At 38.4% G+C, this 25,084-nt stretch overlaps 1 protein-coding gene across 1 annotated transcript; it reads left to right on the forward strand.

Moving 5' to 3' along the window:
* Positions 1 to 20,502: 20,502 nt before the first annotated feature.
* On the forward strand, positions 20,503 to 24,275 carry LOC145138369 (uncharacterized). The gene is made up of 3 exons (XM_079072464.1): positions 20,503 to 20,676; positions 22,887 to 22,953; positions 23,046 to 24,275. The coding sequence occupies exons 2-3, from the start codon at positions 22,915 to 22,917 to the stop codon at positions 24,222 to 24,224; spliced, it is 1,218 nt and encodes a 405-aa protein (XP_078928590.1). The 5' UTR covers positions 20,503 to 20,676; positions 22,887 to 22,914; the 3' UTR covers positions 24,225 to 24,275.
* The last annotated feature ends 809 nt before the right edge of the window (positions 24,276 to 25,084 follow it).

Here is a 25,084-nt window from a genome sequence, read left to right on the forward strand (position 1 = left end):
ACCTCCCGGTCCATGATCTCTACTGGTTCTTCCATGAAGTTGAGGCTCTCGTTGATCTCGATCTCGTCGAGTGGGATTACAAGAGTCTCGTCGGACAGACACTTTTTCAAGTTCGAGACGTGGAAAGTAGAATGTACGTTACTGAGTTCGCGTGGTAAGTTAAGTTTGTAAGCTACAGGGCCGATTCTTGCGAGAATCTCGAAAGGCCCTATGTACCTTGGATTTAGCTTTCCACGCTTTCCGAAGCTTATCAAGCCCTTCCAGGGTGAGACCTTCAATAGAACACGGTCGCCCACCTGGAATTCTAACGGTTTCCTTCGCTTATCAGCGTAGCTTTTCTGTCGGTCTCTAGAGGCTTTCAATCGTTCACGAATCTGAACGATCTTCTCTGTCATTTCCCGAATGATCTCCGGACCTGTGAGAGTGCTTTCAGGAACTCATCCTTTAGCTAACTGGGTATCTCCCACCTCAGCCCAGCACCGAGGGGATATGCACTTTCGGCCATAGAGGGCTTCGAATGGAGCAGCCTTTATGCTCGTGCGATAACTGTTGTTGTAGGAAAATTCGACAAGGGGTAAATGAGTATCCTATGCTTTCCCAAAGTCGATCACACATGCTCGCAACATATCTTCCAAGGTTTGGATAGTCCTCTCACTTTGTCCGTCGGTCTGTGGATGGTAGGCTGTACTCATGTCCAGCCTAGTTCCTAGGGAACTTTGTAACGACTGTCAGAACCTCGAAGTGAATCTACTATCTCTGTCCAAGATAATGGATATGGGAACACCGTGCAGTCATACAATCTCCCGAATGTAGGTTCTTGTGAGTTTCTCCATTTTGTCTGTTTCTTTGATAGGCAGGAAGCGTGCAGACTTGGTCAATCTGTCGACGATGACCCATATGGTATCAAGTCCACCCGTTGTCTTGGGCAACTTGGTTATGAAGTCCATAGTGATCCGCTCCCACTTCCATTCAGGTACCTCCGGCTGTTGTAGAAGACCGGAGGGTTTCTGGTATTCGACCTTGACCTTGGCGCAAGTAAGGCATTTACTTACGAAGGTAGCAATCTCTGCTTTCATGTTAGGCCACCAGTATAGCTTTTTAAGATCCAGATACATCTTATCTGAGCCTGGGTGGACGGAATAATGAGTGTTGTGTGCCTCGGTCATGACCAAGTCTCAGAAGCCACCGTGTTTCGGTGTCCAAATCCGATCCATGAGGTATAAGGATCCGCCACCCTTGACTTCCAAATTCTTATCCATCCCTCTTAGGGTTTCACTCGCCACATTTTCAGGTTTCAAAGCGTCGAGCTGAGCCTCCTTAATTTGCATGGACAAGTGTGAATGGATAGTCATAGTCAATGATTTGACTCTACGACCAGAGTATTCTTTCCGACTTAGGGCGTCGACTACTACGTTGGCTTTACCCGGATGATAACGAATTTCACATTCGTAATCACTGAGTAGCTCGACCCACCGTCGTTGTCTCATGTTGAGCTCCTTCTGGTCGAATATATGTTGTAGGCTTTTGTGGTCTGTAAAGATAGTACTTTTTGTACCATACAGGTAGTGTCTCCAGATCTTCAGAGCAAACACAACTGCTCCTGGCTCAAGATCGTGGGTGGTGTAGTTGACCTCGTGTGTCTTCAGCTGTCTCGAGGCATAGGCGATGACCTTACCTCGTTGCATCAGAACACAGCCGAGCCCTTGATCTGAAGCATCGCAATAGACAACGAAGTCTTCTATCCCTTCGGGGAGGGATAGTATTGGTGCGGTGCACAAGGCTCGCTTGAGCGTTTGGAACGCTCTCTCTTGTTTCTCTTCCCAGTCAAAGGCCACGCCCTTCTGGGTCAGTGTTGTAAGAGGTTTCGTAATTCGGGAGAAGTTCTGAATGAACCTGCGATAGTAGCCAGCGAGACCTAGAAATTGACGAATTTCTGTAGGTGTCTTCGGTGCTGACCAGTTCTCAATGGCCTTGATTTTGGAAGGGTCCACGTGAATTCCCTCTTCACTAACTACGTGGCCCAAGAATTCGACTCTTCGAATCCAAAATTCGCACTTGGAGAACTTCGCATAGAGCTTCTCCGATCGTAATGTTTCTAAGACTTGACGAAGATGTTGACTATGTTCCTCCTTACTACGAGAGTAGATGAGTATGTCGTCGATGAAGACGATGACGAACTGATCCAAGTAAGGACGACACACCCTATTCATTAAATCCATGAATACTGCGGGCGCGTTAGTTAATCCGAATGGCATCACTACGAATTCGTAGTGCCCATAACGAGTTCGGAAGGCTGTCTTGGGAACATCCTCCTCTAACACTTGTAGTTGGTGGTACCCGGATCGTAGATCTATCTTCGAGAAGTAGTTGGCTCCATGAAGTTGATCAAATAAATCGTCAATGCGGGGTAAGGGATAACGATTTTTAATGGTAAGCTTGTTGAGTTCCCTGTAGTCGATGCACATACGAAACGATCCGTCTTTCTTCTTGACGAACAAGACCGGTGCTCCCCATGGTGAGAAGCTTGGCCTAATGAGTCCCTTCTGGAGAAGTTCGTTAAGCTGACTGGAAAGTTCCTGCATCTCCGCTGGTGCCAGACGATATGGAGATTTGGCTACTGGAGTAGCCCCTGGCACTAAGTCGATTCTAAACTCGACTTGGCGTTGTGGTGGTAATCCTGAGAGTTTTCTGTTCTATGTGAATCTATTTCCTCGATTGGTGGGAAAAGCATCTGATTGGATTCTAAGTTTCTTCGCATGGCGGTAGGATCACTCTTAGTCTTGGGCAATCTCCGTCCTAAAGTTCATATCAGAAGTCATATTTGGTTCATCAATCACCGCTTCGTGTATACGAGTCGTATATAATTAAGACTGAAAAGGTAGTCGAATAAATGATTCTTCCTTAAGCTCACATCCAAACAAGGAAAATAAGTTAAAGCGGAATCATCAATTCTAAGCCTTTAGAACCTTGATTATATACCACCCTTGCATATACCTTCTCCAGTGATAGATCAATCGTATGGGTCTTCAGGTTGAACTTGATGTACTGTACGAGTGGTACTCCGGGGAGTTTTGCTGAAGTGTCTTCGGGAAGGATACGAGACATAAGGTACTCTCTGCATGAGTACCTCGGAGTTCTGGAATGACGGCTTCGCTAGAAAGGCGATTTCGGAGAAAAGAATTTACACATGAAACTGGCATTGTGAGGATCGCATTTACTCAAGTTAAACGATAAGGTCGGACAACTCGGAATAAAAGGCGTTAGACTGGATCATAAAGGTGTTACAAAACATCACAGTGCAACTTCTACAGAGTTTAAGTACTTTAGGTTTATCTATAAGACTACTGCTGCGAACAGGGTATACCACAAAAAAGCAAGTATACGCAGCACGAGAGTCCCTTGACTGACGGGGTCTCGCCAAAAAGATAAGACTCGATTTGCACTAGTTTTTAACAGTTTATAAGTCTAATAAAACGAAACGCCCTAATATTTCAACGTGGGTCCGGAGTAGCTTCTCCTGCTGCTGTGATCCTTAGTATTTTTCCGTCTGCGCCAGAGTTCTTCGTTATTGGACAATCCTTCTTGAGATGTCATATCTCACCACATAAATGACACATCTGGCTAGCACCCGCATCAGTGGTGGAAATGATGTGTCGGGTCAGAGTTATGTAGACACGGTCGCTTTCGCTTCTCCTCCTTTTCGAACAATTCCTCTTAAGGTGTCCGATTTCACCGGCACCATAGTAAGCCTGGCTGACTCCGATGTCAGGGGCTTGAGTGATGGGTCGTGCCGGTGCTCCACAGCTACGAGCATGGTGCCCTATTTTGTGGCAATTGCAGCATTGCATTTCATGGCAAGCCCCATTATGATGAAAGCTACACTTGTCACACTTTGGAAGCTTTCCCTCGTATGGTCTGATCGGTACTGGGATGGCAGGGGTTGCCACTTGTTGTTGTTGCATGGCAAGTCTTTGGGATCGCTTGCGCTCCTTTCGGGCTTGGCGATTTCGTTTTCTTTTCTCGGTTTTACGGCTTTGCAAGTCTGTGACTGTTATCATTTGATGGTTTTCCGGAATGATACAATGATCAGAATCGTCAACCCCCTTGTCAGCCTTGCTTGTGTTGTTAGTGCTAAGGTTTGCAAGGACAGCTGCCATGGCAGCTGATACCGCGGCTTGGAAAGTAGCGGCGTCGATATGAAGGATAGTGGTTTCGTTGCTCGGCTGGTTATTTCTGGGTGACGGCATGATTCTGTTATGGAAAAGAAAATGAGTTCGTGAGTGATTATGGTTAAACTTAGGAGTATTTCGACCATTCATGTAAAGAGTAGGAGTAAGTTCTCGAGGGTTTGACCTACATCCCTATGATGCAGTCCTAGCAAAGAGTAGAAGTGAGTTCATAGAATGGTTATAAGACAATTGCTATCCAACCTTCGGCAAGAATTGGAAGGAATCCTTGAGCTAATTCACCATAGCTCATTAATTCGACGAAGTGAGGGTTTAGATAGGATTCTAACGATAGAAAAATGAAAGTATCTGAACAGGGATTGGCACAGAATTTAGCCGACTGACAATATCATTGATATTTAAGATGTAATATATTTGGGAAAAATGACCTTGGAGTAGGTCTTACATCATATCCGAAGTAGCAAAAGTTTTGACGGCATACTGGCCTAACTAGAAAGTACTTATAGTACAAAGTTAGTTACTTAGAAAAGTGGTACTTAGAGCATAGATAGGAAGACTATTCTTTCCACCAAGGAAAGAAAGGTAGAATATCTCCTACTGGTGACGGTTATCCCTTGGGTGAACCCTTAGTTCAGCCAGCCGACGCTCCATATCAATGAGGTGCCTTTCGTACACCCTTTGGCGTACTCGGAGCTCTATGACTTCAGCTCGAGTTTCAGCTAGCTCTTGCTGCAGGGTCTCATGGTCTACTCTAGGTCTGTCACGAGCATCTTCCAGACGAATGGTGCGGAGGGTATGCATTCTCGTATTGGTGACAACTTCCGTGATTTGATGGAGGGCTGTCCTGCCTTGAATCTCATTTCGGGCCACTCTGCGGACCAAGATTGGCAAGACTCTGTCTGCTGAGCCTCCTTCGCTCAGGTCATAAAAGCTTCGGTCTCCATTGAATGGCATGGGCTGATCCTGCCCTTGGCTCCATGTATTCAAGTTTGTGGCCCACAGAGGCGTGGGTCCTTGAAATGATGGGCGAGGGTTCAGGTTTGGGTCTTGAGCAGCTGGGGGTAGGTTGTTGACTTCTGGTTCTGAGTCAGAACCATCAGAAAAGCCTTCAGCTTCGTGATCATCCAAAGGGATTGGGTGATCATCTTCTGGCTCTTCTCCAAGTCATCCTGCATTTCCGTGGTTGGGATAGTACGGATCTCCGGGGATATGGAATCCAGCCATGTTATCTACGCGAGAAGAGGGATATAAGAAATAACTAAATAGACGTACTAATTAGATAATTATAAGATGATCTTTATCAGTTACTTCAATACTTGTTTAGTGCATACCAGTTATATGTATTCAGGACAGGATAGACATTCGAATAGGTGACCCTAACTCTAAGTCTACAACCAAACAAGGACAAGAAGTAAAGCAAAGATTCACAAATTCTAAGTCTGTGACGTCCTAGATACATATAACCTTAGTGTATCCACTCAGCAACTATTGACCTACTCATAAAGACCTTTTTAGTTCTCAGATAAGTAATTATAGTAACACCAAATACCCCTATGGTATTTCATTGTGGTAGTGTTGGTAAGTTTTTAGACTTGTTGCCATATCACAACCATTCTTGGGCATATGCTAATCACTCCTCGGACCAGCATAGTTGATCACGATATGCCACTCCCAGGACTGACCATATATCCCCGAGCTTACTTGTGATATTCAACAATCGTAATACTTTTGTTTTTGTCGTTGTGACACTGATTTTAGTATGAATGCAGGCATGTATACTTAATTAAATATTTTATTATTTAAAAGTATAAACTCTTGGTCAGAGTATTTTAATCCCATTGTATTTATAGTCTGTATATCTTTTATGGGTTGATATACTCAATTCACTATAAACAAGGCTCTGATACCAATCTGTCACACCCCAAAACCAAGAACGACGGAAACGTTCAGGGGTGGAGGACGTCATGTAAAGTATCATAACAGTGCAAAGTAGTAAACAAGCAACAACATCATCCATTGCATTAAAAGTAAAGCTTTAATACATGAGTGTTCTTTCATTGTAATAAGACACCAAAATATGTAAACAAAATAAAGACGAGTCTTGTCTGTGCTCCGTCTTCTCAAAACCCTGGTCATCGTACCTGTCTACTAGTGACCTGAGAATACAAGTTATTTTGAAAGTGTAGATCAGCATAAAGCTGGTGAATTCATAAGTATTATGGTGTCATTGATTCGAAAAGCTGTTATGAAAGACTTGTAAATGTTTAATGAAACATTTAGTATAAGTGTGAAAACCCTAGAAAATCCCATATTTCCTACTAGTATAAAAAGTAGTCTTCTACCAAGACCCGAATGCTTTGAAAGTTTGCATTTCTGTATCAATGAAGATTTTTCCCATGTGCAACTATTATTATAAATATATAGTCTACCTCATTGTTTATGTGAATGTGTCACAAAATAAAAGTAATAGGGAAAATTATATAATCATTGAAATCGTATCCTTTTGCCTTAGGATAATCACGGCGTGGAAACTCGCCGAACAGTACAACCGAGAACATCCGTCGATGAACAGGTCCCGCTGTAGCAAGCAGCCAGGTGTAGTATGGTCAGTCCCGTATAGTATATATATAGTATTTCTCTCTGTATAGATATAGTATTTCTCTCTGGATAACATGTAATAGTATCTCTTCATATAGTAGTATAGACTCATGAATGAACTGACTCTTGTGTAATTCCTTGTAATAGGAATAGTAATTTGTATCCACTAAACTATACCTATAATAGTTTACTGGAATGTAAATTGAATGTCCAAGTAGGTTTATACACCATTGCTACTCAAGAGTGTTGGAACTGAAGAAAGAATGAAAGCTCTCATATCAATACATATATACATGAAACATAAGTGTATAGATATGGTTTTTAACAGTAAATTGAAAGAGGTTTTGTAAAACATTTAAGAGTTTTGAACAATAAATAATAATGACTTGATGTCAGTTTATAAAATAATTCAAAAGTAATTTGTTGATAACAAAGTAAAAATAACCGAAAAGCATTGTATTTATCACATTTTGAAGTATGTGAAATCAGTTGTTTGAAAACACAGTTATAAATCACATGTGATTGATTCTATAACTTCCTGTTTTCTACTTGTATCCCCCCATGAAAGCATTTAAAAGATTGATTAAGGGGTATGAACTCACCTGTAGTGAGTGGTTTGGATGAACGTAATGGATAGGATGTTAGGTGTCAAGTGAAGACTCGTACACACACAAAGATCCTAGTTAACATATAATCACACATATATATATATATATATATATATATATCCAATTAGTCATTTAAACAACTAATTAACCATGTTAAGACATCCTAGGACATGATTTACACTTTATTTAAGTGTTACAAGTACTAAGGATTGCATCTAAGTGTTGTAGAACATTGCTATTGAGTTTAGGGTTCAAGGGTAAACTCCCTTGGAGTTTACGGTTTGGTGACCATAACTCATTGAGTTTACGGTCGTAAACCCATGAGTTTACGGCCGCAAACTCATGGTACTTTGACCATTTTGTGTTTTGAAGCCATAAAGACCATAAGAAGCATTCCTACTTCATGTTTAAGCCTTAGGAAGAGATTAGGGCACCATTTCACTCCTTTAGGGAGTTTACGGTCCTTGGACCACTTCTCCTTGGGTTTACGGCCGTAAACCCAAATGGTTTATGGTCTTTTGATGTTTTCAAGTACTAAGCACATCAAGGAAGGGGTCTAGGCTAGTTTCCAAGGCTTGGTAAGGGACTAGGGCCACTTTGGCCCCTTTGTTAGGGTTTACGGTCCAAGGTGTTCTTGGACCGTAAACACCTTTGATCCTTTGATTCCTTGAGTTTTCTAGATGATTAAGAAGTGTAACAAGCCTTATAACAAGCCAAGGTAAGAGTACTTACTATGTAGAAGCTTGAAAGGGTGCTAAAAGTCCAAGAACACTAGTGTGTGTTCTTGGTGTTCTTGGTGAAACTTGAAGATTTACACTTTTGGAATGATTTCACGGATGGAATCATGTAAGATCACTAGATTAAGTAAGATATCAACTTTTTAGGGATAGAAACACTTACAAAGTTGAAGATCAAGAAGAAAAGTTGGATGATACTTGAGAGGATTTGAGTTTGGATCTTGAAAATGTGAAAAAGTGGTAAATAATGACTAAGTGTCATATTTATACCCTCTTTTAGGGTTTACGGCCGTAAACACCTTTGTTTAGGCCGTAAACTCTAAACTCTTGGAGTTTTGGGACATTATTGTTGCACAATAAACCCTAGGGCATCCTCTCTCCTGTTATCTCCTGAAGTACTAACTTCTAAACACTCAAACTTACTCCAGAAAGCTTGAAAGTTAGCAGAAACTGTTCTGACTTCTATTGAAGTGAATGGTTGTACATAATAGAAATTTCGGGTTGTCACAGAGAAGTTGGCCGATGTATATATCCGCAAGATCATTGCTCACCATGGGGTGCGATCTCTATTGTTTCAGACCGTGATGTGCGATTCACCTCCCATTTCTGGCAGAAGTTCCATGAGGAAATGGGCGCGAGACTGCATTTTAGCACCGCATACCATCCACAGACAGACGGCCAGAGCAAGCGGACCATTCAAACCCTCGAGGATATTTTGAGGGCCTGCGTTATTGATTTTAGTGGGACCTGGGACTCCGATCTACCCCTTGCAGAGTTCTCCTACAACAACAACTTTCACTTCAGCATTGGTTTTCCACCTTTTGAGTTGTTGTATGGACGGAGATGTCATACCCCCGTCTATTGGAGCGAGGTTGGTCACAGGGTGATGGGTCGGACCGAGCTAGTCCTGCATACTACCGAGATGATACAGCAGATTAGGCAGCGGTTGCAGACTGCTCAGAGTCAGCATAAGAGTTACGCCGACCGGCGCCGATCTGAGTTGGAGTTTCAGGTCGGTGACATGGTTTTACTGAAGGCCTCACCCTGGAAGGGTGTGATCCATCTCAGGAAGAGGGGAAAGTTGGTTCCCCGATATATTGGGCCATTCCGGATAATTGTCAGGGTTGGCAAGGTGACATATAGATTGGATCTTCCGAAGGAGCTTAGTCAAATTCACAACACTTTCCACGTCTCGTAGTTATGGAAGTGCATATTAGACGAGGATGTGGTCGTGTCGTTGGATGACATTCAGGTGGATGGGTGCCTGAACTATGTCGTAAGGCCCATAACTATATTATAGAAAAAGGTGAAGGCCTTGAGGAATAAGGAGATACCTTTGGTAAAGATATAGTGACACCATCGGAAAGGATCCGAGTGGACTTGGGAGCCGGATGCCGAGATGCGGGAGCATTATCCAAATTTGTTTACTGCAGCAGACTTTGAGGACAAAGTCTAGGTCAAGTGGGGGACAGTTGTAACACCCTGGAATTTGCATGTATTTCCGAATCCTCCCTTTGATTATTATATTGTCATTTTTAGTCCTTGGGGGTGGAAGGTGTACCCATGAGATGCCCTAATAGATATTATTGTAATTTTGGATCAAGAAGAGTATGATGCACGTACATAAGGGTACGTTGAGCATATTAGGTGTGCCCCAGTACACTGGGCGTACTCACGTCAGATGGAAACCCTAATATTTAGAGTTTGGGTGGTATATAAGTATCCTTATGAGCTCATAACCCTCTACCATTTCAGCCTCCATAGTCTTGAGTCGTTTTCCCCAAACCCTAACCCCTCTCTTGAGTGTATGAGCTAAAATGTGTGTTTTGAGTAGTTTAAGAAGAAGAAGTTGCATCAAGGAGTTGGAGAATGAAGGCAAACTTGAAGATCTGAGGTTATCTTGTCCTCTAGAAGCATCAGGATGTAAAAAGCTTCTACCTTTGTGCTTATATAATGTAGATCTTGCCTTGATAGCTTTATGACACCTTTCTTGTCCCAAAAAGTCCCAATATTGTGCATGTTGTGTTTTGGACGTGTTAAGCTGTCCTTTCAGACCCTAGGAAGGGTTCTAAGTGATAAAAATGAGGTTCTAATGGATAGGAGTGTCTCATGCAAGTGGTAAAGAGGTCTTAATGGATTAAGACCTTGCATTAAGAACTTTCTGGATGTCTAAAGTCTTAAAGTTTGAGACTTTATGGTTCTACGACACATTTGGTCGATGGATCTGGAATTTGGGTTTAAGTGCTTAAGCCATTAAGCACTTATATGAGTTTTGAGAACAGCGAGGGTACGCCCCGCGTAGAGGGCAGTACGCCCCGTGTATGCAGTCAACGTCCCTGCTTTCAATTCAATATGAGGCTCGCGTACGCCCCACGTAGCTTCGGAGTACGCCCATCGTACGTCTTCTGTTGGGCTTTTGCAATTTGGGCTTCGGGATTGGGCCATCTTTGGGCCATTTGGTTTGGACCCATATTGGACTTTCAGAATAGATGTGTTTTAGGCAAATTATAGGCCTTATATATTGGGCTTTTAGATTAAGGAATTGGAGTTGGACCTTGACCCAACTTAAGGAAAAGATAGAATGGACTGTTACCATATGTTTGGACCCTTAGCCAAGATTGGTATTCAACTGTAGACTTAGTGTTCGTTTATTGTGATAGTTTCGGATTCTCGGTGAGTCAGCAGTCGGAGATTTTAGTACAGTTTGACATTGTGAGGTGAGTTCTTCTCACTATATCAACAGGGTCTAAGGCACCAAGGCTGGCCCTTTTTGGATTGTATCCTGGTTATAGGATGATGTTATGTTTAGTGATCTGTTAGATTTGTATCCTGGTTATAGGATGATCCTATGTTTAGTGATTTGTTAGATCGGTATCTTGGTATATAGGATGATGCTATGATTGGTGATGTGTAGATCTGTATGATTGTCTATACACGCTAGCTAGCGTGTGATATTTATGTGTTGATTGTGTGATTGCAGGTTGGTTGAGGCGATCCTGCTTTGTGCTCTAGGCCAACAGACCCAGGGCGGCCCGGATAGACTGAAGGCCCATCAGGGCGTACCAGTCAGGTCGAAGGCCCGTAGAACGGTCCAGACAGGCTGAAGGCCCAATAGGGCGGACCAGACATGCTGAAGGTTCTGAGAGTGGGCCAGATAGACTGAAGGCCCAGTGAGGGCGGTCTGGTCATACTGAAGACTCTATATGCACATTGTTTGTTATGATATTGTTCTGGTTTGTATGGTGTTGGTATTGTGGGGGAACTCACTAAACTTCAGGATTACACTTTTGGATTTTGTTTCAGGTATTTCAGATGATCGCGGGAAGGCGAAGGCTTGATCGTGCACCTCCTCACATTTTATGATTTTGATTTATGGGATTCTCTAATATGAAATTATTTTGAAAACATTTTGTAATAACTAATGGTTTTTGGATGTTTGAAAAAGTTTTAAATTTGCATGAACTTTATGGATGTTACATTATTCTTTTATGATACTTGAACACTCATCCCTTTAACGAGTGACACCTGGACCTGGAAAACATGTCGGGTTGATGTCGTGTCGATACATTAAACAAGTTGAGATGGATTGACCCTAACACAACCGTTTAATTATTGTGTTGTGTGGTGTCGGCCAATTTATTTTTTGTGTCAGTTTCGTGTTGGGTTTCATGTTAATGTTCAAGCATTGTAAATATGATGTGTCATGTTCGGTTGAAACATTTTACTGATTGAAAAGTTGGGGACGGGAAAGCAAAAATGAAAATTTGAAACATTGAAGTTGGGAGGTGGACTAACAAAATTCATAGTAAGTTTAGAGGGAAAAATGGAAAGATCAAGAGTTTGGGAACAATTTTTGATAGATATCGTTCTTCAACGTCGGGGGGGGGGGGGGGGGGGTGGGGGGGAAGGGGATTACAACATTAGTGTTCGAAATTCTCTGTTGCTTCTGATAAGGGATGAGTTCCAGATGGACTGTAAAGGGCTCATGGACTAGGGTTACTATAAAGAAAATGACCCACAATAGGGAAACTCAACAAACAGTGCATAGGGCCAATACAGATCATTCTCACCATGTAAGTAATGATGCCCAGTCTATTTTTCTTTCTAACTTTCCTAATTCCATGGAAGAAAAACATAGTTGGAGGATTTTTTTTTCTAGGATATGGAATGTTGTATATGTGTTCATATCTAATAAATTATCATGTGTAGGGAAAAGGTTTGGATTTATGAGGTTTTCTAGTGTCTGTAATGTCAATGCACTTTTCAAACAACTTTATGATATGTGGTTTGGTTTATATAAGCTTTATGTTATTATTTCAAGATTCAAGAGGGTGAAACGAGGAAAAGCGAATCAAAAACAAGTATCACAAGCCCAACTTTGTGGATTCTATAGTAGAAAAAAAGTTGTGTCGACTGTATCTTATGTTAGTATAGTGAAAGGGGATTCAATAAAAGAATAAGCTAAGGGTAAAGACAATGTTGTGATGGAAATTGAACTAAAATTAGGTGATTATGTCATTAATGAAGATGACAACAATCTAGCTTGTTTCGAAAAAGTAAGGATTTTTTTTATGCTACCATATCTTAGAATGTTATGCACGGATGAGGGGTTCGATAATGTTGACATCCCTTATGTTGGGGGATTAATGGGTTTTATTTGAATTCTAGATGTAGAATGCATGTCAAAACTTCCTTTTGAATGAAGCCATGTATCATTGGTTAACAGACAAAAAATCATGGAATAGAGTTCTTGTGGTTTTGGAAAGACATGTTTGAGTAAACATTCAGGGTGTTCCCTTGAGAGCATGGAGAAAAGAGACCTTCTGGAAGATTGTTGCAAAATAGGGTGCATTTATCCACATAGATGATGATCTACATGAGGATTTTTACAAAAAAAACATATTTATGTCCTTTACTTCTTATGATGGTATTGTCTCATAAGTGGTGAATGTGAGTGTAGATGGGATATTAAAATGGTTTAGGGTTATACAGACATCAGGTTGGACTCCTAATTTTTCGTCGGGTAGGAAATATGTGATTCAATTTTCAAAATAAAGTGATGGACATGAAAATGATCACTTTAATGAAAATGTTAGTGTTAACTTATTTCAAGTAAAAGACAAAGGATCACCCGCTCCTTTTAGCTGAAGCCGCATGAGATGCAGTATCCTACGCATGATCTGGAGTTAGGGGCGGTGGTTTTTTCCCTCAAGATTTGGTGTCATTATCTGTATGGGGTCTAGTGTACCATCTACGCAGATCACAATAGTTTGAGATATCTCATGTATCATCCGAATCTGAACATGAGACAACATGTGTGGCTTGACGTGGTCAAGGATTTTGACTGCGAGATTTTGTACCAACCGGGGAAAGTGAATATGGTTGCTTATGCTTTGAGTCGCAAGTCAGTTAGTTCTTCTATTGGGAGCTTATGTATGAGGATTTCGATTGATTTTCTGCTTTTAGATTTGATCAGGGAGGCTCGGGCTAGGGGAGCCAAGAAGGAAAATTGGAAAAAGGAGAGAATCAGGGGCTAGATTGATAGTTTTTCTACCGATAGTCATGGATTATTGACCCAGTGTGGTCGGGTTTGGGTACTAAATTTTGGCGGGATCAGGCAGACTGTGATGTAGGAGGCACATAAGTCCAGATTTTCGATACACCCTGTAGCCACCAAGATGTATCAATATTTGTGACTTAGTTACTGGTGGTTGTGTATGAAGAGAGAGATAACCTGATATGTTGAGAGGTGCTTGACCTGTCAGATGGTCAAGGCCGAGCACCAGAGGCCGCACGGAAAGCTTCAGCCTTTGGAGGTTCCCATGTGGAAATGGGAACAGATCACCATGTATTTCATCACCAATTTACCTCGGACGACAAAGGGGTTTGATGCGATTTGGGGTTATAGTGGACCGTCTGACCAAGAGTGCCTACTTTCTAGCTATTCTGAGAGCTCCTCAGCCGAGAAATTGGCTGATGTGTATGTGCGCGAGATCGTCGCTCGACATGGTGTTCCATTTTCCATTGTATCTGATTGATATGTTTGATTCACTTCTTGTTTTTGGCAAAGGTTCCACAAGGGACTGGTACGAGGTTGCATTTTAGTACTGTTTATCATCCGCAGACTGATGGACAGAGCAAGAGAACCATCCAAACGCTCGAGATGTTGAGATCCTATGTTATAGATTTCAATGGGAGTTGGGATTCCCACCTTCCTTTGGTTGAGTTTTCTTACAGCAACAACTATCACTCCAGTATCAGTGCACCGCCTTTTGAGCTTCTCTATAGAAGGAAGTGTCGTACCCTATTCTGTTTGGGAGAGGTTGGGAACAGGGTTATGGGAAAGACCGAGGTGGTTCTTCAGATGATAAAGATTATTCAGCAGATCAGATAGAGGTTGCCAACAACTCAGAGTCGGCAAAAGATTTATGTTGACAGACATCGATCTGAGTTGGAGTTTCACGTCGGCGATATGGTTTTGTTGAAGGTCTCACCCCGGAAGGGTGTAATACGCTTTAGGAAGAGGAGTAAGTTGGGGCCCCGATATATTGGGTCATTTCGAGTGATTGTCAGGGTTGGTAAGGTAGCCTATCGACCGGATCTTCCTGAGGAGCTCAGTCAGATTCACAGCACCTTTCACGTCTCTCAGCTACAGAAGTGTGTAGCTGATGATTCTTCAGTGATTCCGTTTGATGACATTCAGGTTGATAATCGTCTGAACTATGTTGAGAGACCAGTGGCAATTTTGGATAGGATGACGAAGACCTTGCGCAACAAGGTGGTTCCATTGGTCAAAGTTTAGTGGTAGCATTGGAAGGGTTCTGAATGGACTTGGGAACCCGATGCAGAGATGCAAGAGCACTATCCCGAGTTATTTGTAGTTGAGGACTTCACGACGAAGTCTAATTTAAGTGGGGGAGAATTGTAACATCTGTTCTACGGTTCTAGGTATGAATCAACTTTTTATGTATTAACTTTAATTTAGGTGGCCACAGCGTGGTGGAGCATCACCATGACGTGGCAGAAAGTTTTTAACCACGAGATTTAAATGACCCGCCACGACATGGCCTTAGGTGCCACAACGTGGTGGGTGTTTTTAGTGAAAACCCCTAATTTCCGACTTTAGGCCCTATATAAAGAACATTAAAGCTAGGTTTTCGTGATCATTCAGCCTCAAAAAACTTAGCCTCCATTGAAGTTGTGAGCTCATTCTTGGTACTTTTTGGTGATTTTTGAAGAAGAAGGAAGCCCATGGTGTAGTAGTTACTTGGCAAACATCATTTTCTTCAGCTAACACATCACCTGGACCTTGGTGAGTGTCCAAGATTTAACCTTTTCCTTTCCATGTTATTAGATCTTTTGATTTTGTCTGTTTTGTTCGTGTATTGATGGATTTGAGTGGTTGAATCTCATAAAGTTTGCAACTTTATGAATCTCCAGGCCATTTTGAGACTTAGATGCTTTGGATCTAGAGTAATATTGAGTTTTAGCGTCATGCATGGGAGATTTGGCCAAAAAACCTCATTTTTTTTACCTAAAATGGAAAGTACATGCATCGGACATGAAAGTCCATAAAGCCACAATTTTTAGGGTTTATTAGGAGTATGAAGTCATTCTTGAAACTTTGGAGGTGCAACTCTAAGGATTGGGTGCTTAATGTGAATCTTGATGCATCAAGTTAGTCTTAGGAGTTAGGTTGTGGGGATCTTAACTTATTGGAGGGTATTGAGAAATAAAGTAGGAAACTTTATCCATCAAGACCATGGGAATGACCAGATCTGAGCTTTGGAGCTCTTGAAGTTGGGGAAAATGACTTAATGGTTTAAGTTGTCCAGACCAGTCCGCACGACGTAGCTAAGGTTGCCACGACGTGGCGACTGGGTTGAGACCCGTCTGTTTTGTCGACTAGCAGCCACGACATGGCTAAGGATGGCCACGACGTGACGACTAGCTAGATTTGACTTTGACTTTGACCGTTGACCATTGACTTTGATCAAGTTTGAATTAGAGGCATTTTGGGTATTTTGAGTTGTAGTTTGAGTTTAGGTCATTGTTTGTTGTTTAGGTGACCTGTAGAGTTGGCATTTGGAGTAGCATTCTTTTTTTGCTATCTTTTCAGACTGTAAGGCGAGTTTTCTCACTGTACTCATGGGTCAAAGCCACCAATGTCGGCTCATTCGGTTATGTATCCTGGTATATAGTATGTTGTTATGTTGTAGTGATCTTTTAGATCTATATGATTATCTGTTTGCTGGTTATATATTTAACTGTTGCATATGTCGACATAGTGCGGTTGGGTTGAGGCAATACTACACTGTACGGAAGCCAACAAACCCGGGAGCAATCCAGACATAAGTTGTGGGTCGGAAAGGCAAGTTAGACTTATTCTATGGGCTCGGGAGCAAGCCAGACATAATTTGAGGGCCAGTAGGGCAAGCCATACTTATGTTGTGTAAGATCCATAAAAATTTCATAAAATTTAAACTTTTCAAAACAACCCTTTTTCTATAGAAGTGTTTACAAAAAACGTTATTCCCAAACATTATTTAAAAAAAATCAGAATCTCTTTCAACATAGCTTTAAAAACATTCACATTATCAGAGTTTCCCAGAAATCATAAGTCCAAAACCCGAGGATGTGTAGGGTCACGCCTTTACCTTGCCACGATCCACTAAAGTACCTGAAACCATAAACCAAAACTGTAAGCACGAAGCTTAGTGAGTTCTCCCAAAATACCAACACCCAAACAGATAACATATACAAATAACAACATGTATTGGGTCCACAGCTAAAAGACTGGATTACCCCTTGAGCCCACAGTATGAGTCTGGCTTGCCTATCAGGCCCACAACTCATATCTGGCTTACTCTCGAGCCCACAGCATAAGTTTGGCTTGCCCTTAGGCCCACAACTTATGTCTGGCTTGCTCACTCAGTCCTTGGACTGGAATACCAATGAGTAGCCTTCAGTACGAGTCTGGAATACCACCCGTCCTAAGCTTGTATCTGGAATGCTAATGAGTCCTCATTATGAGTCTGACATGCCCTCCCTGGCCCTCGGCTCATATATGGAATGCTAATGAATCCTCAGTATGAGTCTAGCCTGCCCTCCCAGACCCTCAGCTTATATCTGGAATACTCCAGGGTTTGTTGGCTAAAGCACAATGCAGTACAACCTCAACCCAACCCACACAATATGTCGACATATAACAAATAATATCATATATAGATAAACAGACAGTATCACATGTAGTCCTATAGATCTACCAGACTAACATAACAAGACCAGCATAACTAAACTAGCATGCGTATCTATTCCATACTCGGCATATCAATAATATCAGGCTATCAATCAAAGGGCCGGCCTTGGTGCCTTCAACCCGAAAGTACAATGAGGAAAACTCACATCGAATGCAGAAACTCCCCGAAAGAAAATCCTTAGCGGTTTCCCTGACGGCTTCCCGAGCTATCAATACCAACAACACACCCAATTAGCAATTAGGTTCCATGCTATAATCCGTAATCCTTACTTGGGGTAAAATGACCATTTTACCCCTGACCCCATATAGACCAAAACTAAGGCCCAAAACCAAAAGATCCACAAAGGCCCAAAATTGGGCCCAACCCCATATGGATCTTATCCTAAGCCCATAATTTTCCTTATTACAATTCAAATTACCATCTAGTACCCTTGGGACAAACTTGATCAAAGACATAAATCGAAAGTCAAAGTCAACGATCCAAGTTGACCTAACTCGCCGAGTTGCCCTTCAACTTGTCGAGTTTCTTCATCAATCCGCACAGATCGGGAAAAACCAAGTCAACTCGCCGAGTTAAACCACCAAATCGCCGAGTTCATCTATCAATCTAAAAATGTCGGGGAAAACCGAACCAACTTGCCGAGTTTATCCAACAAACTCGCCGAGTTCGCCAGAAACCCACCTCTTAACACATTAAGCACTTAATCCATAAGGATATGACTCCAAAACATAGATCTGACCTCCTTGAGCTGGAAAACCACGTAAAGTTGCCAACTTTACGTTCATGCATGTCTAAATGAAGCTCTTAAGCTTGGAATGGACTTAATAATTGACTTAATGAATGCATAACACCAAAATCCTCATGAAGTTTGCACCTTTAAGCTCAAGGGTACCAAAACCAACTCAAATCTGAAGGAACAACCCCTAAAATGACTTTACCCCATCACTATCCCCAAAAAGAGGCCAAAACACAACAAAACCCAAAATAAGGAGATCTAATCATACATAAGTCAAGATATGAACTTGATACCTTAAAGTGACTGCAAGAAATGGAGTGATTCTGGATCCAAGACTTCCTTCTCCAAGCTAGAAACTTCAAGATCTTCTAATTCTTTCACAATGCACAAAATGAGCACCAAACTTCTTCCTAGGCTCCAAAAACTTGATAATGGAGGCTACAACTCGATTTAGGGTTTAGACAACAATGGAGGCTGATAAGGATGCCAAAAGAAAGACTTAAGGACCTTAAATAGGATGCAAGACCCTAAAAATTAGGGTTTCCTTCTCAGCTACCAACTCGTTGAGTTGAGGCTCCCCAACTCGTCGAGTTGGTTCATTAAACCCTCGCGATCCATCCATCTTCAACACGACGAGTTGGTCCCTCCAACTCGTCGAGGTGACCTAGAAATAGGGTTATTCTCAACAATTTCTTTTCAAGATTTCGAATGTAACATGTTGTGGGCTCGGGAGCAATCCAGACATGAGCTGTGGGCCAGAAAGGCTAGCCAGACTCATGTTGTGGGCTCAGGGGTAATCCAGTCCGATGATTGTGGACCCAGTATTTAACAGAAAAACTAATAAAATTAATCATAAAAACTAATGATGTGTAATGTTTGCTCCAAATAGAACATTCACACAAAAAATGTTTTATAACAACTAATTTGAAATAAAATTTAAAACCGTAAATATTATTTTTAAAAATTTGTCAAGAATTTAATTGTCTTTATATGTGTGTCTATTTGACTAAATATAAATCAATGATTAACTTTTTTTTTTCGAAACCACAAATCTAATCTATTCCTAAACTACTTCTTAAATGGGCTAATGTCATAAAAACCCTCAAGTTTTCAGGGTTTTGTCGGTTTTGCCCAAAGTTGAATTTTATGTCCGTTTTTACCCTAACATTTTCCAAAAAATGTTCGGTTTTACCCTTTTACCGGTGATAACAGGTTTTCTAGGTTACCATCATATTAACTTCGCAAAAAACCCTTAAGTTTACAGTTTTTTTTATGTTTTTACCCTTAAGTTTATAATTTTTTTTTACACTCTTAACCTATGTATTTTTTTTCATATTATACGTATTCATGCAGAAAAATCATATTTATATACGAAAAAAATTTAATTAAATATTGTATTTACATTTTTTAATGTTATTTCTTTATATATATATATATATATATATATATATATGTGTGTGTGTGTGTGTGTGTGTGTGTGTATAGAGTTTTTTCTTGGATAAACCATTTAAGATGTAAAAAAACAAATTAATATGTTTTTAGAACTACAAATACGTATTTTTATGTATTTAAAAATATACATATCAATAAAAAAAACTTGTTCAATGGTAAACATGTTTATATAAGTATATACATATATTTTTAGAAGTGTAAATATGTATTTTGATATATGTTTTTTTAAAAGTATAAATATATTTTTAGAAGTATAGATACATATTAATATATAAAAATGTAAAAACATGTATTTATACTTCTAAAAACTATATCTATAAAACACGTATTCATAATTCTAAAAATATTATTTATCTTTTTAAATGATATAACCTTGCAAACACACACACACACACACACACATATATATATATATATATATATATATATATATATATATATATATATATATATAACATTAAAAAAAATACAATATTTAATTAAACATTTTTTCGTATATAAATACGATTTTTCTGCATGAATACGTATATTATTAAAAAAAATACTTAGGGTAAAAATGTAAAAAAAATTATAAACTTAAGGGTAAAAACGCAAAAAAAATGGTAAACTTAAGGGTTTTTTTGCGAATTTAATATAATGGTAACCTAGAAAGCCTGTTATCACCGGTAAAAGGGTAAAACCGAACATTTTTTCGAAAATGTTAGGGTAAAAACGGACATAAAATTCAACTTTAGGTAAAATCGACAAAACCTTGAAAACTTAAGGGTTTTTATAACATTAACCCTTCATAAATCTAACTTATGTTAATAACGGAACTTAAAACCCTCGGTCTTAAAGAGTAAGGGCAACACGAACTGAACAATCATTAACTTAACACAACAAAATGTATCTTTATATTTAATTTTCAGTTTCCAAGATAACATATTTACAAATAAGTTCAAAAGCCCTCAGCCTCTCGGCTCTCTCAGACCTCAGCTATCTGCCTCTCCGTGTCTCTCACTCTTCTCGTTCTCGAGTTCCGGCAGCCTTCAGGACTCGCCGCTCATCGCTGCTGCATGCTTCCCGTTGCCTCTGTTTGTCTGATAAAGCTATAAAGAGGTATTTTCCCAACCTTTAATTACGAAATATATAATTATGATTTATTAATTGTTTGATACTTAACTTAGGGTTTGTTTACAATGTTGACCCATCTCCAATCTTCCATTCTTCTTTTATTCGGATCTGTAATGTTTTCATGGGTTTATCAAGCATCATTCATATTGAAAAAGCAATTTTGGAAATTTTGATTTTCGAAAAGTTCGTGATGATTTTCTTAAATTTCGTAAAATTATGGTTATTATATTTTCACAATGACTTATTTTAATCAACTAAAAGTAATAGTAATGAAGGTTGTAAAATCTTTAGAACGTAATACTTAATTATTATAACCATAACATATTAACAGTGTAATATAACATAATAATAATGATTTATGAAACTTTTTATTGTTAATAAAAATAAATTCCATCGATATTTATTTAATATAGTATAAAAATTGAAAAAAAAAATAATAACTAAAAGAAAAAGTTCAGATGTGATGTGTGCAATTTTACCTTGTAGAGGGGGTTTTAGATAATAATGTAGCCTATATATAGCTGTGTAGGGAGCGGTGATTTCCGATGTCATTCTGTTCCCCATATTATATTTTTGTTATTATTTTATTCGAATTATTTTATATATTTAGTACAATATTACTTATTAGTCGTGAGACTGATGTATTACAGAATAAGATTAAATATTAAAGTATAAAAAACAGAAAATATTTTTTAATTTACAATTTTAAAATAAAAAATAAATATATTTATTGCAATTTAATATCATATATATGATATTTAATACTTTACATATATAAGTATATGACTTTAATTTTAAAAATTGAAACAAATCAAAAATTGAAAAGTGGATAATATTTATTTTAAATATACCGTAAAATGACAAGTGTCAAAATCCATAAGAGATTGATGTGTCAAAAAAAACCTTTAAATGAAGGAGGATTTATTTATATTTATATTCTTGTTATTTGTATTTATATTTTTATTGTAAGTTTGGCATCTTGTAGTTAAAGCCTTAAACTATTCGGTAAAGTGTCGTTTTTGCTTAAATATTGAAAAATGTTAAATGAAATTAAGTTGATTTGTCATTATTATTATTATTATTATTATTATTATTATTATTATGAAACTTTATACACATAATAAATTTTGAACATTATAGACAATTGTTAAATACATAAATTTGCAATATTTTAATGTTATGGATAGGGTTACCTCTATAATAAATAAGCTTTGTTTACGGACAATTTGTAGGAATAATATTTGATATATTATGGTTAGACATTGGTTCAACTCTTTCTATCTTATTTATTAGTTTTATTTTACCATCAAATATAAGTTTATATATAATTACAATTCACATGTTATAAAGTAATGTACGTTTTAGTATAATACTATAATATAATATAAACCAATTTGTTTTAATAATTTGTTACGTACCTAACTTAACCCCTAAAATTAAGATGAAAGTAAATCTATAAACTTAATTCAATTTCATCAATATTATGTAATGTAATAGTTAAAAGAAATAGAGTAAAATTGGATATGATCATGATAATAAAATCTTGTTTTATTTCTCTATTAAATTGAAGTACCGGTTGCACCGTCAGTTAATATATAAATTTATTTATTTAATTTTTAAAAATAATAAAATTCTTGTTCCGGTTGCATTTGAATACGAAAATAATGTCATATGCCTGTATCTCTATTTAAGGGTGTAGTTTTTGACTTTGCTTTCAACAAAGAGTTTCGGCACATAGAAGATTTTTGTTTTATTTAAAAAATAAACTTTTAATCTCGAAAATACTTCCAAAATAACTTTTAGCTTATTATTTTTATGTAATGTAATTTACATCATTTAAAGCTAATAAGTAATAACTCAGAACACATTTGTTTATTACAATAATTTATACTACTATTATTGTTATCAGTTCTAAATAAATAAAAGTAAGCAAGGAAATAACTCATCATTTCTTCAAGAACTAATAAAATTGGAAAATAGCATATTACAGTATTTTTTAACAACTTACAAATTATAACCAATCCTTGTAGAACTTATAATTTTATAACATAAAATATTAGTACTTTTTAACAACTTACAAATTATAACCAATCCTTTCTAGAACTTATGATTTTATAACATAAAACATTAGTTCCTTAGTTCCTTTGCATATCCCTTTATAAAATTTCAAATATTGAAAATATTACTCTCAACAGTCACTATCATCTCGCCCATTCAAAGCAAATGGCGAGTTCTCATACATCAGCATTTTCCACAGACATGGTATGGTATTTTATTTTACTACTGTTCATTTCATCTTCCTAAATTATCCAGCAACACAATCCATTTTTAACAAAAGATAAATAAATTTTCAGGTGTTCAAGACTCATCATGATTTAATTGAATGGGTACAAAACAAAGGACGTACACTTGGTTACATTATCATCATTAAAAGAACCAAGGTAAAACCAAGTGGGTGGATATCTAAAACTACACTTATGTGTGATCGTGGTGGAATCCACAAAAGCAGCAAACCCTCTACTAGAAATACTAAGTCAAAAAAAATTAATTGTCCATTCCAATTGGCTGGAAAACACTCGAAGTTGTATGGTATTTGGACTTTACAGGTGGTATGTGAAAAACATAATCATGAACCTGCATCAAGTATGGAGGGTCATCCATATGCAATGCGATTGTCTAATGATGAAACTCGTTTGGTGGTTGATTTGATAAAGAAAAATGTGAAACCATCTGATATTTTATCAACATTAAAGGAACGAAATAAAGATAACGTGTCTTCGCTTCAAACCATATATAATGCACGCCAAAAATACCTCGGGAAGCTAAAAGAGTTAACTATTCCATCTGCAACCGAAGAACCTTTTAGACCTAGTTTTCGGTTCGATGTTTTGGAGAACCATGAACAAGCGAGACATAGTTCATATATGGAGCAAAAAAACCACTCATGCTCATACATAAATCAATTACCTAATTTGTTTCATCGGTATATAAGACACATACATGATGTAAAAAGTGATGGAAACTGTGGGTTTCGAGCGATAGCTGTTTGTCTTGGTCTTAATGAAGATGCATGGCCAACTATTCGATCTGATTTAATGGAAGAGTTAAATACACACAGGGATGAATATGATGAGATTTTTGGACGAGAATGTCGGTTACAACTTCACAACTCTTTGAATTTCTTTAATTCGGATATAGCCGCGTCATTGGAGCATTGGATGACTTTGCATGATATGGGTATCCTGATTGCTTCAAAGTACAATGTAATATTACATTGTTTGAGTGTTGGAGACAGTATGACATATTTACCACTTCGGTCTACTCCTCCTGTATGGTATCAACATGTTGCTATTGCGGTTGGACATGTTAATGATAACCATTATGTCAAATTAGATTTACAAGGAGGGTATCCAATGCCTCCGGTTGTGCCTCAATGGGTTCATTTCAAACATGTGTGTGCTTCCGCATGGGTTACTCCGTATATTAATAGACTAAATATGTACGCTCAACATTATAATGTTCGATATTATTAAAAGTATAATGTTCGATATTATTAAAAGTGTTTAAAAGCTTGGTTGAAACTAGTTCGTTTGTTATATTATTTGTGTTTTAACTTGTATGTTAAACTGCAAACAACACGCAAGATAATTGAAATTATATACTTTTGTTTTTAAAATAATGGATGATAATGAATGTCACACTTACAAGTTACAACATGTACTCAGACCAAGACATTTTTAAGTAAAAAACCAAATCTAAACATATTATTGGTGATAAAAAAAATACTAGATATTAACAACTATTATGAATTAAATATTTAACAGAAACGACGGTTCAAGAAAACTCTTCAAACCATAAAATGGGGTTTGAGAATACCTCTTGTAGCAGTACTTCGTATTTTTCAACTCAGAACTTTGCAATATCATCGAAGAAAATTGTAACATTTGCAACCAAAGTTTACGAAAACCCTTTGCCACTTTCGGTGAAGAACCTTGTCTTTTCAAATGAAAAAAAGATATTTGTACGATGTAATGTAATTTTGAAAGAAAAAAAAAGACTGCCATTATCTATTTTGTCATATTCAAACTTTTTTACCATATAAACCAACAAAGAATATTAGAAAGTCATCTCAAACATTAGGTGGCTACTCAATCACACCTTGAAACCATGGGAAAGAGTATAGAGGTTAGGTTGTGTAGTGTCACGAACAGGTCATGATAACCAATTTGGTTTCATGTCTGGGAGGTTGACGATTGAGGACAACATATGAAGAAATATAGAGAGAAAACCGGATCTTCATATGTTGTTCATCAACTTGGAGAAGGTGCATGATAGCATTCAAGAAAAGGCAATTTGGAGGACATTGGAAGATAGAAGGTCCCTAGGAGTTATG

This window comes from Lactuca virosa, chromosome 9 (assembly GCF_052849685.1).
Source record: "Lactuca virosa cultivar CGN04683 chromosome 9, Lactuca_virosa_CGN04683_v6, whole genome shotgun sequence".
Lineage (NCBI taxonomy): Eukaryota > Viridiplantae > Streptophyta > Magnoliopsida > Asterales > Asteraceae > Lactuca > Lactuca virosa.

Coding starts and splice junctions, on each gene's coding strand:
- LOC145138369 (XM_079072464.1), top strand. CDS start 22,915: ATGGCGAGTTCTCATACATCAGCATTTTCCACAGACATG. Junction 22,954..23,045: donor CAGCATTTTCCACAGACATG/GTATGGTATTTT, acceptor ATAAATTTTCAG/GTGTTCAAGACTCATCATGA.